General features: G+C 42.2%; 1 protein-coding gene across 3 annotated transcripts in view; it reads right to left on the bottom strand.

Moving 5' to 3' along the window:
* RNF8 (ring finger protein 8) overlaps window positions 1-14,364 on the bottom strand; it is a 36,452-nt gene extending 22,088 nt beyond the window's left edge. For 2 of the 3 annotated variants that reach the window (XM_089529609.1, XM_089529611.1), the window contains exons 1-4: window positions 14,204-14,364; window positions 12,308-12,436; window positions 8,318-9,058; window positions 1,171-1,230 (exon numbers count right to left, since the gene is read on the bottom strand). In XM_089529609.1, coding sequence (XP_089385735.1) covers window positions 1,171-1,230; window positions 8,318-9,058; window positions 12,308-12,436; window positions 14,204-14,353 — 1,080 coding nt within the window. In that variant the 5' untranslated portion in view covers window positions 14,354-14,364. The remainder of the gene's footprint in view (window positions 1-1,170; window positions 1,231-8,317; window positions 9,059-12,307; window positions 12,437-14,203) is intronic. The other variant, XM_089529610.1, reaches the window with a different exon arrangement.
* Between the last annotated feature and the right edge of the window lie 3,926 nt (window positions 14,365-18,290).

Genomic DNA, 18,290 nt, shown 5'->3' on the forward strand with positions numbered 1-18,290 from the left:
CACTACTAGCGGATAGCAAAGACTTGAAACAGCTGCTGAAGAAAATCAAGGCAGAAAGGGCATAGGCTGGGTTACAGTTGAACATTAAGAAAACAAAAATAATGGCCAATAGACAATGAAGATCCTGAAATAGTTCGGTATTTTTCTTACCTTGCTTCAATCAATCAGGAGGGAGACAACAGTAAAAAATCAGAAGATGACTAGGATTTGGAAGGGCAGCTACGAAATAACTAGACAAGATCCTGAAGTGTAAAAATATAACACTGAATACTAAATTTCAGATGATCCATGTCATTGTATTTCTCCTTACTGTGTATAGGTGTGAAAGCTGGACAGTGACAAAAGCCTATACAATGAAAATCAACTCATTTGAAATGTGGTGCTGGAGAAGACTTCTATGGATATCATGGACTGCTAACAAGACAAAAAAAAATAGAGTGAGGGGTTCTAGAGCAAGCCAAAACTCCCCCTAGAAGCCAAGATGACTAAACTGAGTATGGTGTTCTTTGCCCACAACATGAGAAGACATAATTCACTATACAAGATGATAATGCTTGGTAAGGTGGAAGGACATAGGAAAAGTGAAAGACTGTATTCCAGATGGATAGACTCAATCAGCGAAGCCATTGTCTTGTGTCTGCAAGACCTGAGCAGGGCTGTTGATGAAAGAGCGATTTGGAGGTCTCTCATTCATAGGCTGAAATCTACATGAAGGCAGCTAACAACAAATGAATAAACCAAAATAATTCTATTAATATTCTAATAATTCTAATTGTAATAAAGAGAAAAAGTCATGGTATCTCAGTTAAGAAACTTTCGAACTTTAACAGGGGAATGTAGAATAGCAAGAAGAATAGTAAACGGTAAATTAAACAAGACCTTATTACAGATTAATGGCTTTGATGTTATTCTTTTAGGATTCTTTGCTATATTAAAATTTCTGTCTTTGCTAATTATGTTCAGTGTTAGTTACTTTGTCTACCTGCTATCAGAGCTACTAACACTACTCTATCAGCCAACACTGTTATGACCTGCCTTATGTTAAAATACAGAGATACAAAAATAAGCATCCTTGAAATGTACTAAAAAGAAGGAGGAGGGGGGGGGAGTATATTCAAACACCTGGAATCTTAACATATTGGGAAAAAATCTAAAACAGTACTACATTACCTGCATTAAAATCTGGTCAAGTTGTTCCTTTAGTTTCTCTTCTCCCTCCTCCTTTGCTCCCTAAAAAAAGGATGCTTGTGAAGAATAAAAGGAAAGCACAGAACTACAAATAGCAACAAGATTGTGAAGCTAACAAAACAATGTGCTAAAAGAACTCAAATACATTCTATTTTCTTTCTTGCAATTCAAAGATATAACACAAGATTGGTGCTGACTGTACAAAACAAAGATTGGTGCTGACTGTACAAAATCAAAATCTGAAGAGATACTCTTCAATTAAGATTTAATTTTGACTAATCAGACACATATACCCCTATACATTACAATTTTAACATTAAAACATCCCATTATTTAATGTTTAGGAAATCTTAGCTTTTTGTTTTCTGTAATATCATTGTGCTTCCTTTTTCCTCTTTCAACCATGTGCAAGAGAGACAGAAAGTATAAGACCCAAACAGCAGTTATAATAGTTCTTCTCTAATAAGGTGCAACTTCAAGAGTGACAGTAGCCATTTCCTTGCTCAAAAGAAAAAAGTCCATCTCCAACTAGACATCTGCAACAACTGTTGGGCTCATTGTTGCTCAAAACATCACCTAATTAATAAAGAATTTTCATCCTTGACAAGCCTGAATAAAGCACATTATTTTAATCAAAATTTGATAGAAACTGAAAAAAATGTGTAGATGTTTCAATTTTCAACAATTTTGATTTTGCGTGTTTGTGCGCACACTACTGGCAACATTTGTAGGGTTGCTTCGCCTTCTGCACAGTTGCAGACCTCATCTAGTGGATTCCATGGATATTAGCTCAACAGGTGTCATTTTATAAGCAATATAATATTGAGACTTAGAATAGCTTTTTTTTACTTGTTCTAACTAAAGGATGTTACGGCACTCGTTTAATAAATCATACTACAAAGACATCATACATCTCTTTCATGCCACACTGGACCTGATCATCTGTGATGTTCTGGATTTTTCAAAGAAAAATTTTTATTTCATTTATTAGATATTAAGTTAATATACTGTATATTCTCATATGTCAATACCATGTATACATTGAGGACATTGCTGTCTTAAAATGACTCCATGTATAGAAATACAGATCAGGAAGGGAATATAAATGAGGTAAAAGAAAGAGAATGTGACCTGAAAGGGTGTGTGTGCATGAGAAGAACAAGGAAAGCAACCTGCCTCTACCCACTACTATCACAATGAAAACAAGCAGAGGCAAGAAGCCTCTGTTGGTGGGGAAGCAGCATACCCACCCTATTACCCCTCCCTTGCCCAAAGAAGAGAAAGAAAGAAAGCCCTCCCTCCTTCCTCACCTTCCAAAAGCCCAAGTAGTTTTTAGTAGCAACATGGGGGAGACTGAAGAATGCAGCACATCCATTTGGGACAATTGAAGCAGAGTGGAGCGTTGGTGGGCATTTTTAATAGCAGCTTACCGTATATGTCTCTCTGTAGAAACTGTCCAGCTTCACAAGACTTATACAGAAAGCCCTATTAAAAATTGCCACTGCTGCTCTGCTTCACTTCAAGTGTCAAAAATGGCAGGCGTGTCATGTTCTTTGGGCTCCCCCACATTGCTACTGAATGCCACTCAGGCTGAAAAAAAAGTGGGGAAAGAACAAGGACTATCTTTCTTTCTCTGGCTACCAGGGAGGGGGTGGAGTAGGAGGTGGATCACTTTCAGCTTTGCATACCAGATTTCTTGGTGCAGCAGGAGGCAAGATCCAGGGGAGGGGGGTTGCGATGGTCTATGATGATCCCAGTCCATTGACCAGGTACCCTATCCTTTAGTCTGCAGGGTTCAGGTGTGTGTATTCGAAGGTGGGTGACTGGGAAAGAACAGGGATTGTGACTGTGACTGGGAAAGAACAGGGACTGCTTTACAATCTGCCTTCCTGGGCTAGTCAGATGAGTCTCAGATTTGGTGTTTCAAGTCCCCTCTGCTTGAGGTGCTGGAAGATTTCAACATCCATTACAAACCTTCCCTTTCAAGAGTGGCTCAGAACATCATGTCTACTGAGTGATATCTGGCTGCACTCATGCTGCCATGCACATTCTGGACCTTGTCTTATGATGATAAGTATCTGGATGACTTTCTATAGTTTTGTTGTCATGGATAGATCACTACCTGTCCAGATTTATACTAACTGGGTCATATAACTTCAGCAGCATGAGTGGGTCGATTATGATGATCACCCCAGGAGACTGGATACATTCCTGATGACTCTTTGGGAGTTTCCTGTTACATCTGCAGGTGATTCTGTTGAGGCCCGGGTTGGCCTCTGGAATGGGGAAAGGGCCAGAGAGGTGGATACAACTGCTCTTGTCTCCCTTCTCAAGTAGAGCTGAACTAACTCCCTAATTCTCTAGGCTGCTGGCTGCAATGAAGCAAGTGAGACAGTAACTAGAGTGAGACTGGTGGAAAACTCAGAGTAACTCGGACCAAACACTGGCTACAGCCTATCTGAAGGCTTATTCCACTGCAATGTGAATAGCAAAAAAAAAACTCTTTTTTTCTCTGCCACAATTGCATCTGTAAATGGCTATCCTGCCGAGCTGTTTCAAGTCATTAAGTGCTTTACATCTTGACTCAGAAGAGCACAATCTAGACTACTAGTAGCCCACTGTGAACATTTTGCTAAGCACTTTGCAAATAAAATTGCTCAGATCCATTCTGACATGGATACTATAATTAATATAGATCCAGTGGACATAATCTTGTTCCCCTGCTTGTCCAGTGTTGATGGAAAGTTTTCAACTTCCACAGCCAGAGGATGTAGACAGAATTCTTTGATACCAACTCCCTTGCTAGACCCTTGCCTCTCCTGGCTTATCAAAGAGGTCAGAAGGGGACTGGATAATGAGAATGTTCAGTGCCTCTCTCCAGCAGTGGTTCCAACTTGCCTAAAGGAGGCAGTTGTAAGGCTCTTGTTTAAAAGAGTCTCCCTGGATCCCACTCTATTTCATAATTATTGGCTCGATCTCAATACCTTTTTTGAGCAAGATACTGGGAGTACAGGGTGGCTTCCCAGCTCCAGGAGTTTGAGGATGAGAGCAATTATGTCTATTCATTTCCATTGGCTTCAGGCCTGATTGTGGGATAGAAACAAATTAGGTCACCTTGTTGGATGACCTATGCTAGGAATGGACACTTTGCCTGGAGAGATAAGTCTGCAGCTCAGGTGTATGTCTGGATTCAGCCCTGAACCTGGATCCTCAGATTTGTGCAGTGACCAGTACATTTGCATGGTCAAAGCTAGTGCACCAGCTACACCCATTCTTTGTAACATCTGACTTGGCCATGTACTACAGTTACATCCCAACTGGATTACTGTAACATACTCTCTACACGTGGCTGCATTTGAAAAGCTTTTAGAAACTCCACTGGTCCAAAGAGGTGCAGCCAGACTGCCAACAGATGCTGATTACAGGGAGTGCAAACCTCCCTTGTTGCAACAGCTTCACTGCCAGTCTGTTTATGGGTATAATACAAAGTGCTGATTATGCCTATAAAGCCTTTTACAGCTCAAATCCAGGATATCTGAAGAACTAGGTGTTACATATGAGCCTGCACAAGCTCTAAGATCTTTACGGGGCGGGGGAGGGGAAGGGAATCCTTCTCTCTATCCCACTCTCTTCAGAGGTACAATTGGGCTGGAACATAGCCCAGGGCCTTCTCTGTAACTGCTTTCACACTTTGCAACTCACGCCCTAGAGATGGTAGGGTGGCTTCTTCTTTGTTGTCTTTTCAGTATCCGTATAAGACATTTCTATTCCAGCAAGCCTTTGGGGATTGTTTGTAACAAGAGAATGGCTTTTTATGGTGCAGTATTGTTTCTCATCTTTGTTTTAAAGTAATCTCTTAAATATAGTTTTAATTCTGTGGTTAATTAGTAGTTTAAATCTCAACTTTTATTACAATCGTCTTCCTTTGTAAGACACCTTCTGCATAAGTCTGAGAGAAAAGCAGGATATAAATAAAGTGAGGGATGGATGGACAAATATGGATAACACTCTGAACAAAAACTAAGTATTTTACTGTGGATAAATTACCACAGTGACTGAGGCTGTACATACAGTCCCTAAGGGATGGCCTCGCACCTTCCTAGCCAGATTGGGGCTGCGGAAACCTCATGCCACGGCCCTGATCTAGCCTTTCGAGGGTGCAAAATCCACGTTGCCGCAGCTATATGGCACTCCTTTGGCTTGTGTCATATGGACGCAGCGCTGGAGGAGTGCCATGACACCATATGGAGCAGCGCACAGTGTCAGGGCAACCTGGGGGGAATGGAGTCGGCTGCACCCCGACTCTGCCCCCACGCCGGCCTTAATGGCAGGTGTGTACAGGGCCTTACTGAGCAAAGCCCTTACTATTCAAAAACACTTGAAAAATAGTGTTTAAAGACATATTTTGATTCAGTATGATTTTGATTGTCATCATGGCCTAAATCCAATTGCTAGTCCCAAAAAGAGCAAACTCACCAAATCAAAGTACACCTATATACAGTCATACCTCCATATTTGCGGTTTTGATTATTCACGGATTTCATTAATATGTTCTCTCTATGACTGTCTAGGTCCTCCAGTGCAACTCTGTGGTCAACTTTAACTAAAAGTTGCACTGAAAGACCATTTGTAGCTACTCCAGTGCCATTCTATGGTCAGTGTATGTTGGACATTGACCACAGAGTTGCACTGGAGGACCTAGAGATTCCTAGAGAGGTGTCCTGTCAGGTAAAAACAGTGGTTTTGTTATTTGCAGTTTTTCCATATTCACGGGGGTCTTGTTCCCCTAACCCTAGCGAATATGGATGGACAACTATATACCGATTTGGTTAGTCTGCGCTGTTTGGGTCTAGCAGGTAGATTGAGGCTATGTTGGGATCTAAGTGTTGACTTCCCATTCAGCTCTAGCAGAGATTAATAACTGGATTTAGGCACATATGCTTATTAAATTGTGTTTAAGCCAATGATGGAGAACCTTTTAGAGGCTGAGTGCCCAAACTGCAACCCAAAAACCACTTATTAATTGCAAAGTGCCATGTCCTTCTGGCTTTCTAGTAACAAACTCTGGAAAACTCTGTGATGGGGCGATGGCACATGTGCCCACAGAGAGGGCTCTGAGTGCCACCTCTGGCACGCGTGCCATAGGTTCGCCATCACTGGTTTAAGCCTTTTGTTCCCCATCTTAAATAGAAATTTTCCCACCCAAATGCATGCCTTTGGCTGTAATTATATGTGTGATCCTTGTGAAAACTATCAAAGTGGAAGTAAAACAGAAGTATACAGAAAATCTGGGAACAAATTGACTTGGTGAAGCTGAATAGTTTATTGAGCAACTGACTGTAGTGTGATAGAATCCAATGCTACAATAAAATAAAACTAGATGGTACAAGTATGTGCAATGTTTTGAAGATTTTGGGGAACACAGGGAGCTGGAATAACAGTAAAACAAAAATGTGGTTTATATATATATATATATATAGAGAGAGAGAGAGAGAGAGAGAGAGAGAGAGAGAGGGGATTACACAGCTGAAATGACTGCATGTTTGGAATTTCTTGCAAATAACATAAACATATTTCTCTGTCCTATCTTCTAAAACTCTTAATATTTAGAATTCAGAATAGCTAATATTCTAAAACTCTAATTGTAAATCCCACTGAAGTGGCTATGTAACTATACCCACCAGATAAAAACCATTCATTCACTTCACCATCTGTATTAAACCTGCTGCTGCCTTGAATTTCAATACTGATCTCCTTGAGCACTTGAAATCACACTTGTGGGTTACAAGCTAGTAAACACAGTCATTTTAAAGCTAAATCAAGTATGCCAAGAGCTACACTTCAACTGTGGTTGCAGTTATTTTGCCTGATCTTTACTGCAAATGCATTCTTTGTAGAAATAAATCTTACGTGCCTTCCTAGTCTATGCGCTTTGTAGTCCTCACTTCCACGCGAGGTTCAAAAGAGCATTTTGACAAAAAGTAAAGGAGCTATTGAAAACAATGACTACATCCTTGTATGGTGGTGGTGGTGCGCCTTCAAGCTATTTCCATCTTATGGCAACCCTGACGTGAATCTGTCATGGCGTTTTCTAGGCAAGATTTGTTCAGAGGTTTGCCATGGCCTTCCACGGAGGCTGAGAGCATGTGATTTGTTCAAGGTTACCCAGTGGGTTTACATGGTTGACCCAGAATTTGAACCCTTGTCTCCAGAATCCTAATCCAACACTCAAACCACTAAACCAAGATAGCTCTCATATCCCACCATAAAATTATCAGAATAAGATTTAAACACTGTATTCGTTAATATAAATTTTGGAGTGGAATTTGTGATTTGTTCAAGGTTACTCAGCGGGCTTACATGGCTGACCTGGAATGGACTGCTTCACACAATATTTTTCCCACAAAGAAATCTCTTCAGAACAGTAAAAAGCATCTATACCACTATGGATGAAGCATGGAATAAAACTCAACAAGCAGTCTGATGGACAAGTGAACACTGCAATAAAGTTTTGTAGTATAGTATTGCTGGACTAGGACTTCAGGAGAGCAGGGTTCAAATCTCCACTCAGCCATGGAAACACTGTCTCAGCCCCAGAGGAAGACAATGGCAACCCTCTCTGACCAAATATTGCCAAGTTTCATTTCAAAGTTATCATAAGTCAGAAACGATTTGAAAGCACATAACTACAAAAACATTTCACAGAAGAAGCTGCACACACCTCTTCCTATACTAAGATATTTCAGTTCAGGAAAAGTGTGATGCATCAATCCTTCTTGCACAAATAGCCAAAACAATTTAAGATTTTAGAAAGGAAGCTAAACTAGTTTCAAGTAAGTTAACCATGGTAGTGAAAGGTTAGCCATGTGCCACACTAGAAAAAACACTAAGGCTGCAATGCAATATCTACTTTTCTGAGAGTAAGCCCCATTAAACAAAATGTGACTTCTTCATAGATAGGTATAAGACTGCACTGTATGAAACTTCAGTAATGAAAATTAGATGTGGGTAGTTTGCAAGTGCTAAAAAGTTGGATTTTTCCCCATCACATCATTGTTTTCAGCTTAGCTTCAAAATCTGCACATTTTCAAATAGTACCTAACGGTATAGTGTACCTGCTTGTACCCACCTCCAGCTCCTCACAGAAGTTTTTCTCCAGTTGTTCTACACGCTGCTGGTGTTGCTCCTGTTCTGTACATAACTGGTCCTGCAAGTCTTGTAACTCTTTCTCCAAAACCTGGATCTCTTTTGGAACAGATTTCTTATTTTTTTGTCTCACATTCAACACTGCTGTTCGTGTCTCCTGCATCTTGGTTTTTAACTTTGTCATATCTGCCAGAGTTTTCATTATTTGTTCCAAGCCATTCCAAGACTGTGCCAAACCTGGAATCTTTGGGTCTTTAGATTTGATGCATAAGCCATGTTCTGGCTGAGCAGCGCTACAATGATTTTTCTTCTTTTCCTTTTTGCTTGGTTTTGGAGAATGCAGTGCTATATCCACGCTTTCTGGTGGTTGTTTGGATAGTTCTGTCCTGACTCCCTCAGATTTCCCAAACGAGTCATTTTCAAAAGACACGCTGTCTCTTTTTAATCTGGAATTAGAGGGTCCTTCTGCTCCAGATGCTTCTGATTCTTCCAAACTAATTTTACGTTTAGTTCTCATGTCCTTTGTTTTTTCAGGTAGCTGGTCATTTCTGAATGCTAAAAATGAACAAACATTCTTCCATTCTTCCCTTATTATTGTATATTCATATTCAGCTGTTTCTCTGTGTTTTAAAGGCACTCCTAATTGGATAAAATCACCTTCTTGTAAGCAATAGGGCTTTGATGGATCTATGCGTTCACAATTCAGCCAGACACCATTTAGACTCTAGGAAAGATAAAAATAAATCTTTAAGAAAGAGAAGGACTACAGAAGCGGCTTTGTTTTCTGCCAAATAAATGAATAAAGTGTATGTGTGTGTGTGTGTGTAAATAAAAAACAAAGAAACAATGTGTCGCCTTAAATAATAAACTAAAAACAAAACTAAAAAGGCTGTAAACCTCAAGATCAGTAAATCAAGCACTTCACCAAGTTTCTTACCTCTTGTAAGACATAAGTACAGTGCACCGCGTCATACGCGGGCGTGCTTTACACGGCTTGAGCATATGCGCTCAAGCCGCGGGGCGTGTGCGGGGCAGAAGGGGCGGCGCATCCCATTCAATTGAATGGGCGTGTGCGCCCGTTGCGCCCCACGCGCCGCCACGCCACCGCGCATAAGCCCCATTGTTTCCAATGGGGCTTGAGCATAGGCGGAATTCGCCTTACGCGGAGGGATCCGGAAAGGATCCCCGCGTAAGGCGAGGACCCACTGTATATTTGGATGGATTCTTTTAATACAATACATTTCTCAATCACTATTGAAGACCACTATCTTTCCAAAATGGTTTACCATATAAAACACAACATACTTCATCAATGTAATAAGATGCTAAAATAATTTTAAAGAAATTCAAGATTAAACCAGGAACAAAGGTAACTTATATAATAAAATCCTTTCAACTAATAGGCAAAGACAGCAAATAATTTACAAAGCCCTCTTCAAAACAATATCTATTCAAGGGCTATTAGGGAAGGCCCTAACTCTAGTATCCACCCACTTTACAGATCTTAATGGCGCCAGGCATTTTTTTTCTACCTTGGGAGCAGTGTTTTTTACTCTACCAGGAATTTAGCTGATGATATGTGAATTGCTGAACAAAACCCAGCAAACAGTCCTGGCACAGAAAATGCATGGTCAGTTTGGATTCTGCAACAACCTTACCTACATGATCTGAAAATACACTTGATGATAAAAGAAACAGAAAGATCGAGAATGTTAGGGCTGGTGGGCTCCTTCTGGCACCATCTTAAACTATATCCCCCCCAGAAGTGACCTGTGAAGCTGATTGGCTGTCAGTTGGATTATTTCCATTATGGACTATGTCATGAGCCAATAGAGAGTCATCAAAGGCGCAGAGGGTAGGAAAGCAACAGCTACTTGTTGAAACAGATTAATGGCTGGGAAAATTCTCTCTTTAAAAAAGCTGCCATTCAGAAACCTTAAGGAAATATGGAGAGTAAGGCGGGGTACAGACCGCCGCTTTGCGGCGGTCTGCCGCCGCCGCCAGAAGGTCCGCGGGGGAGCCGGAGCCTTCAGACGGCCCGACTCCCGCGCGGACCGAAAAAAGAAGCTCCAAAATGGAGCTTCTTTTTGCGTCGCGTTTGCGACGTAGCGAGGCGCCAGGGGCGCGCTCGCTACGTCAGCAGCGGCGCGACGCGTCTGGACGCTGTGCGTCCGATACGTAAAGATGGCGGCGCCCATGTAGAAGGGGCGCCGCCATCTTGTACGGACGGAGTCCGTACTAGGCCATGGGGCGTCTAAAAGAGACGCCCCTTTTTTAAAATGGGACGTCCGGAGGACGTCCCAAATGGCAATGTAGAAAGCCCCTAAGTATTCTAAATTCAGATGGCTCAAGAACCCAGACAACCTGTAATATGGTTAGATGTCCATGGGGAGCACTGCATACTGTCAGTCAAAAATGGAACTCTTAATTACAATACATTTTCAATACAGTTGTTAATCCAGTATTCTTGTCACTGTTTCAGCTATCGGTTCTACATTTCATGATGTGAAATATATTCCTTTTATATGTGAATAAGAACAGATATAGTACAGCCATGATTTGCGGGTGGGCTTCTAAACAATTATTCTAAATCATTAGTCTTCCAAAAAAAATGGGGGGGGGGGGACCCAAAACAAATGTAAAGACAAATATCTCTTACAGAGGAAAAAATCCTTTTGGATTGGAAGTCTACTGCTACATATATTTTAAGAATCAATGTCCCACAGATGAATACATCCAGGTTGCTGTCCATCTTGGACAACTAACTACTTACTTTCACCGGGTGTATCTACATATATTGATATATCTCCCATGCTGTAACAACAGCCTATTCCGACCACCGACAAAGACTCTTTGTCGAAACGCGTTTGGTCCTATTTTATCAATTTACCACTTGTAATGGGCTTTCTATGTTATCCCTCCTATTTGTGTCCTTGGAGGTGTTGAAAACCTCAGTTGTATTTGTATTTTATATGTATGACATCTCCAATATTTGATTTATTCGTTGGGATTTATAGTTCTTTAGCCTAGTACATATTGGCTACACCGGCTCTTTTACACATTTGCCTCAGAAGCTTATCTTTGGGCTTTGCACACAGACCACAGCATTTTTGTCTGTTTGCAGGATTGAATATATTTTATCTATCCCTTTCATTTTTTATCCAACTCTTCCAGTTTGTTTCCAATAAAACTATTGCTATTCTATGATCATTGCTCCTTTTTTCCCCCTAGACTTTTTTGTTCTGCAACAGGGGCAAAGTAGACCAGCAGCTAGGAGTGGCCTCTGGCCACTCTAGCCCCAATCAGGCCCCGAGTGTCCCAGGACCCCAGCAACTGGATGGCCCGCTCTTGAAGTAGGCTGCTGGTGCAGTCCCAAATGGGCAGCCAGGAGGGACCGAACTAAAGCCGCTCCTTTTGCTGACAGCTCAGGGCCACATCAGGCGGTCTCAGAGCAGCTTCCGACCGCTCTGGGGGCGTAAGTCATGTGAACGCTACACCCCCAAGCAGCCAAAAGCCACTCCATTTGGCCTGTCTGTTTCAGGCCAGTTCCGTTATAGACTTCACAAGCAGTGCCTTCAGTTATTCCATCCCCTCCTGCTCCTCCCCCATAAAATTCCTTCTGGAACCCTTAAACAGTTTGCACAACAGTTGATACAACCCAAAACTGGACAGAGAAACATGCAAGCAGGGGGATGGTTTCTGGAAACATAATCTTTGGACACTATCATAAATTGACCATAAATAGAAAGTGTTCTATAACAGAACACGACATTCCGTATTCTGCAGATAATTCTCATTGGGGTTGTTGAATCAGGCTTGCATCATAATTAAGCCTTGATTTCTGTAAACTGCATACAAGTCAAACATATGTTTCTATAGTTGATATGGTCCTCCAGCTTTCCAGCCAACATTCTCCTACTCAGTTCCATGTTCAGCCTCTCCACATCACTTGATTTCTAATGACTTTCTGTACCTTGTTATCAGTCACTGTCCACTGGCCTCCAGTATTTTGCTTGAAAACACAGTGGTTCCGAGAGATCATCAGTGGACAAGATTTTGACATCAGCTGGTATGTGACACCAGCTCCCCGACCTATAGTTACCTAAACAAATGAACAAACAGTTAGCATCCACCTTTGTCAACATATTATCTGGATGTGAGTGCTGCAAAAACGGTACGCTGTGTTCATACAATTCATGCTATAGTTCAATGAAGTGTCTTAAACCACCATGCATGCATTTCCATTGCTTAATTTCATAGAATAATAATAATAATAATAATAATAATAATAGAGTTGGAAGAGACCACAAGGGCCATCCAGTCCAACTCCCTGCCATGCAGGAAATCTCAATCAATGCATCCCCATTGACAGATGGCCATCCAGCCTCTGCTTAAAGACCTCTAACGAAGGAGACTCCACTGCACTCCGAGGAAGGAGTGTGTTCCACTGTCGAACAGCCCTTGCTGTCAGGAGTTCCTCCTAATGTTGAGGTGGAATCTCTTTTCCTGGAGCTTGCATCCATTGCTCCGGGTCCTGTTTTCTGGAGCAGCAGAAAACAAGCTAGTTCCCTCCTCAGTATTAATAAATCAATGTATGTTATTATTTTTAAACCTTCTAAACTCCTGTTTGCTCTCCACAAATGAAAGCATCTGCTTACATGGAAAGAGGACTACAGCCTAACATGCAGAAACAAGTCAAAGCTAGTAATAACACTTTATGTTTTCTTCAAACCCAGCTTCATTCAGAAATAGGAAAGGAGGGAGTTAAAATGGGGTGCAAACCCATGGCACATGCTTGCACACCCCTGCGGGAGCGCACCTCCATTCAAGCCAACTGGGCTTCAATATGCGGGTTTTTTCATTTTCCAGGGGGGGGGGTGAAAAAGGAGGGCGGAGTGACTGTATTCCTTTGACCTGAACTGTTCACTAGCTAGATTGTGATATAGCTTCTATGTAAATATAGATTAAAGCCATTGGTAAGCTTTTGTTTTAAACTACAAAGTACATGTTTGTTTTTGGAGTCAGCCTGAGTCCTTAGGAAAAGCCAAGTTAGAGAAAGGCACATTTCTGCTAATCAGCTAATTTAAAGCTAGAGCCTAACAGGCTTGGATTTGACATTTTTGATATTCAATATTTTTGTTTCCTTGCCAAAGGCTGAAGCCTTGGAAAACATAAATTACCCCACAGAAACTGAGTGAGGAAGCAGACTGAAATCTACAAGAGCTCATGCTGCCAACTCCGTTCTTTCAGTCAGTCCCAAAGTAATCTCTCTAGATACGGATTCTACAGACTTACACAGCTGTATCTCTGACTTGTGCCACTGGAAGGAGCCAGCTTTAAGGTGAAAGCAGATGAAAGACTCTCCTGGACTGTCTGCATGCAAAGGGACCCAGCACCGACCTTTGAGAAAGAAGTTGGCGGCATGAGCTTTCGTGGACTAAAGTCTACTTCCTGAGATGCGTTTGGTGATGCTCATGCTCCTACCTTCTTTCTAAGGAAGCCTTGCATTGGGAGATGCACCAAATGCATCTGAGGAAGTCTATGAAAGCTCATGCTTGCAGCTTCTTTCTTCCAGTCAGTCAGTCTCAACGGCGCTACAAGACCTCTCTGCAGACTAACAGGGCCATCATACCTCTGACTCCCACCCCTTGAGAAGGAGCAGCCTGGCCTTTGGACACTGCTGTGTCTCTGAACCATCATTCCCCCTGGTTAAGAATCCCACAAACGGCAGAAGAACCACGATCAGGCTGCACTTCTGCAGCCAGGCGTCAGGGGGCGCTGCCTCGCTCTCTCCCTGCGAGCGCCCCTTTCCCTCAGGCGCTGAGCCCCAGGGAGGAGGAAGAGGCGGCGGCCTGGGCCAGGCGCTCACCTCGCCCCCGTCTTCCAGCAGCAGCCACTCTCCATTCATGCCCACTCGCTTCAGGCACCAAGTTCGATCCGGACCCTTCGGAGGCCCCGAATCCTTCCCTCCGCCTCCTCCTCCGTCGCCGCCGCTTTCGCCGCCAAAACACTCCGCCATTTTCCGCGGACCGGCTGCAAGCTGCAGGCAGAAGTAATCGCTCGGCTCGAGCGGATAAGCTCCGCCTCACTCCGGGCAAAAGCGCCCTCAGCCCCGTTGAAGAGGACCGCCCCCAAAAGGGCAGCGGCGACAGGCCGGGTTAATCGATGCCTGATGCAGCCCTTGTTGCGTTTGCTTGTTATCGCCAAGTGTCTCACAATTTGACCCCGCCGCCGCGGTCCCTCTCAGGGGCGGCTGAGGGGAGCGGGCCTGAAGGGAAAGGCTCGAAAGGGGGACGTTTTAGGCCACCACTGGCGGCCAGGTTGTTTTAGGCTGCAGCCACGCTGTAGAAATAAACCGGTCTGGCACCATTTTGATGGTCATGGCTCAATGCTGTGGAATTCTGGGAATGGTAGTTTGTTTCCCAGAATTCCACAGCATTGAGCCATGGCTGTTAAAAGTGGCGTCAAACCAGTCTACCTCAGTCACCACAACAAACTACTATTCCCAGAATTCCATGGCATTAAGACATGGCCATTAAAGTGGTATGGATCTGGATTAGCTCTGGTGCTACAACTAACTACCATTCCCAGAACTCCATTGCATTGAGCCATGGCAGTTCAAGTGGCCTCAAACCAGTTTAGCTCTGGTGCCACAACAAACTACAGTTCCCAGAATTCCATAGCATCCAGCCATGGCAGTTAAAGTGGCATCAAACCAGATTACTTCTGGCTGCAGCCTTGATAACTTCCTTTCCTGTAAATTTGCTTAGTTTCATCACTGTTGTTGTGTGTGTGTTTTAATTTCATTAAAGTTATTTTGTGTTGAGTTCTTTTTTGTTCTCTGCTAGCATCATTGTTGAGGAGATATAGAAACAGGTAAAGAATCAGAGTGGGGTTTAGTTTGAGTGTTGGACTAGGACTCTGGAGAGCAGTGTTCAAATCCCGACTCCCTCATGAAGAAAACCTACTGGGCGACCTTGGGCAAGTCACACACTCTCAGCCTCAAAGGATGGCAATGACAAACCCTCTCTGAACAGGGTGACCAAATGTCCCCACCATAAAGGATGACACGGCACTGCAGCAACAAATAAGGCCTTTTGTTTCAAGCAGGCTTTGGGCTGAAAATGTAGGTAACAAAATGGGTCTGTGGTAGGGCTTGTGTTTTTTTTTAAATCATGATCAGTGTTTTTATAATGTTCAAATCTCCTTTCTAATTGTACAGTTGTTTCTTTTAAAATGTTGTATAAATAATGTTTTAACTGTATCTTGGTGTTTTTTTCAGTGCTGTAGGCCACCATGGGTCCTGCATAAGGAGAAAGGCAGGATCTAAATCAAATAAACAACTCAGACGTTTCTCATCTGAAATCTGTCCATTTTAAAGGCTTTTGACAGATGGTATACTTTTGCCAAGAAGTTGAAGCATGGTGGCACACTTGCTACTCCCACGTATCTGGGGGCTCTTATGGATTGACAAACACTTAAATTGTTTGGATAAGGAAACATGGAAGCGTACGTCGTCGTTTCCGACTAACAGCAACCCTAAGGCAAACTTATTCCAGGTTTGTTTTTTTTTTTTGCAAGCTTTGTTGCTGGGGGGGGGGGGTCCTTTGCCTTGCTCTGAGACTGAGAGAGTGTAACTTGCCCAAGGTCACCCAGTGGGTTTCCACAGCTGAGCAGGGTCCTGAACCCTGGCCTCCAGAGTTGTAGCCCAGTGCTGAAACCACTACACCACGCTGGGTCTCCAAGTTTAAATAGAAATAGAAAAATGTTGTTCCTCCAAATATATTTCAAGAACTTTAAAGGGGGGAAGCCAAAAAGGCCAGACAGCGCCCGCGGGGCTTTAACTATTCCAGAGAATAGGCGGTTGATTCTTGGTATCGTGGAAGGAACCGCTGGGCTAAGCTGACCCAAGGGAACTCAGTTGGTTGGAAGGTACAAGAGGCAGCCGAGCAGACAACAGTCACTGAGCAAAACACACAAAGGCTCCTCCTTTCCCATCCATTCCCCAATCAGTTTAATTTCCACTCTGGAAAGGCTGGTCTGAATCCTTGCAGAGATTTTCTTTATTTTTTCTGTAAAAAGCATTGTCCTGCTTTCAACAAGATCAGAATGTTAATTTAACTTTTTGCATGATAGAAGCTACCAAAGCTCATGGCTCTTGTATGCCCTTGAATGCTAGTGTGGAGCAATGATGAGGATTACATTTGCTTGCCAGCTGAGGGACGTTTTGTAGGGAGGTAGTTTTTTTCTGGTGAAGTTTTCAAATATTTTGGTCCAAAACACACTGCAGAAATAATCAGGTCTGAGATCACTTAAACTGTTCTGGCTCAATGCTAGGCTAAATTGTAGATTCGTGAGACATTTAGCCTTCTCTGTCAGACAGTACAATTCCCAGGATTCCCTAGCACTGAACCACAGCAGTTAAAGTGGGCTCAAACTGGATTATTTCTGCAGTGTGATTTGGACCTTAGTTAACACTATGAACAACTCAAATGTTTCTGAGCTGCAATCTGTCACTTGCAAAGGCTGTTTGTACTTTGGTTCAGTGGATATGACAAATAATATAAGGGTTTGAACTGGTCACCAGTTTGGCAATTAATGCACAAAATGTGGATTTTTCTTTTCTTTTCTTTTTCTTTTTTTCTTTTCTTTTTTGCTGAGCCCAGAATTTTGAAAAATCAACTTGATCAAAATGCAGGAAGGTTAAAGCCCACTGACTTTCCATTTCATCATATCTTGATCATTTACAGAATTCCAAAAGCTATACTTGTTTAAATATGGAAGTAGGTCAGTGTAAACCTAAAAACAAAACTATTCAGGCCAATTATTTTAATCTAACATTAGGGGGACCAAAAGGCCAGACAGCGCCCGCGGGACTTGAACTTCAGAAAGAGTGTTCTGTTTGAATGCGAAGGAACCGCTAGGCTAAGCTGGCCCAGAAACCTTTCCTGGATTGGAAGCTACATGATCCTACTAAGCAAGAAACGTCATTCTGAATGCTCCTCCTCACCTGCCAGTTCTCCAATCAGTTTCCTCTCCTCTTTTCCTGCAATGCTACTATTAAACCTGATTAAAATAATTGGCCTGAATAGTTTTGTTTTTAGGTTTACACTGACCTACTTCCATATTTAAACAAGTATAGCTTTTGGAATTCTGTAAATGATCAAGATATGATGAAATGGAAAGTCAGTGGGCTTTAACCTTCCTGCATTTTGATCAAGTTGATTTTTCAAAATTCTGGGCTCAGCAAAAAAGAAAAGAAAAAAAGAAAAAGAAAAGAAAAATCCACATTTTGTGCATTAATTGCCAAACTGGTGACCAGTTCAAACCCTTATATTATTTGTCATATCCACTGAACCAAAGTACAAACAGCCTTTGCAAGTGACAGATTGCAGCTCAGAAACATCTGAGTTGTTCATAGTGTTAACTAAGGTCCAAATCACACTGCAGAAATAATCCAGTTTGAGACTGCTTTAACTGCCGTGGTTCAGTACTGGGGAATCCTGGGAATTGTAGTTTATTGTGGCACCAGAGCTCTCTGACAGAGAAGGCTAAATGTTTCACAAAACTACAGAATTCCCTAGTATTGAGCAATTAAAGCAGACTCAAATTGGATTATTTCTGCAGTGTGTTTTGGACCTACACAATACTATCTGTAAACTGGAATGAGAATTTTACGTTCCGTAATAAACTGCATAAATACAATTGATCTCTGAAACCTTTAATATCACATTGATAAAAATATTTATAAATTGAGTTTCTGACCACAAGGTAATACTGTACTGTGCACTCATCCCTCCACATTTGCGGCTTTGATTATTCATAGATTTTATTATGTTCTCTCTAGGAATATCTAGGTCCTCCAGCACAACTCTATGGTCAACTTTAACCAAACGTTGCACTGAAGGATTTAGAGATTTCTAGAGAGAACACTCCACTAAGCATTTGTAGCTCCT

The sequence above is a fragment of the Sceloporus occidentalis genome, unplaced genomic scaffold (assembly GCF_023333645.1).
Source record: "Sceloporus occidentalis isolate IW3139 unplaced genomic scaffold, rSceOcc1.0.p SCAF_6, whole genome shotgun sequence".
In the NCBI taxonomy this organism is placed as follows: Eukaryota; Metazoa; Chordata; class Lepidosauria; order Squamata; family Phrynosomatidae; genus Sceloporus; species Sceloporus occidentalis.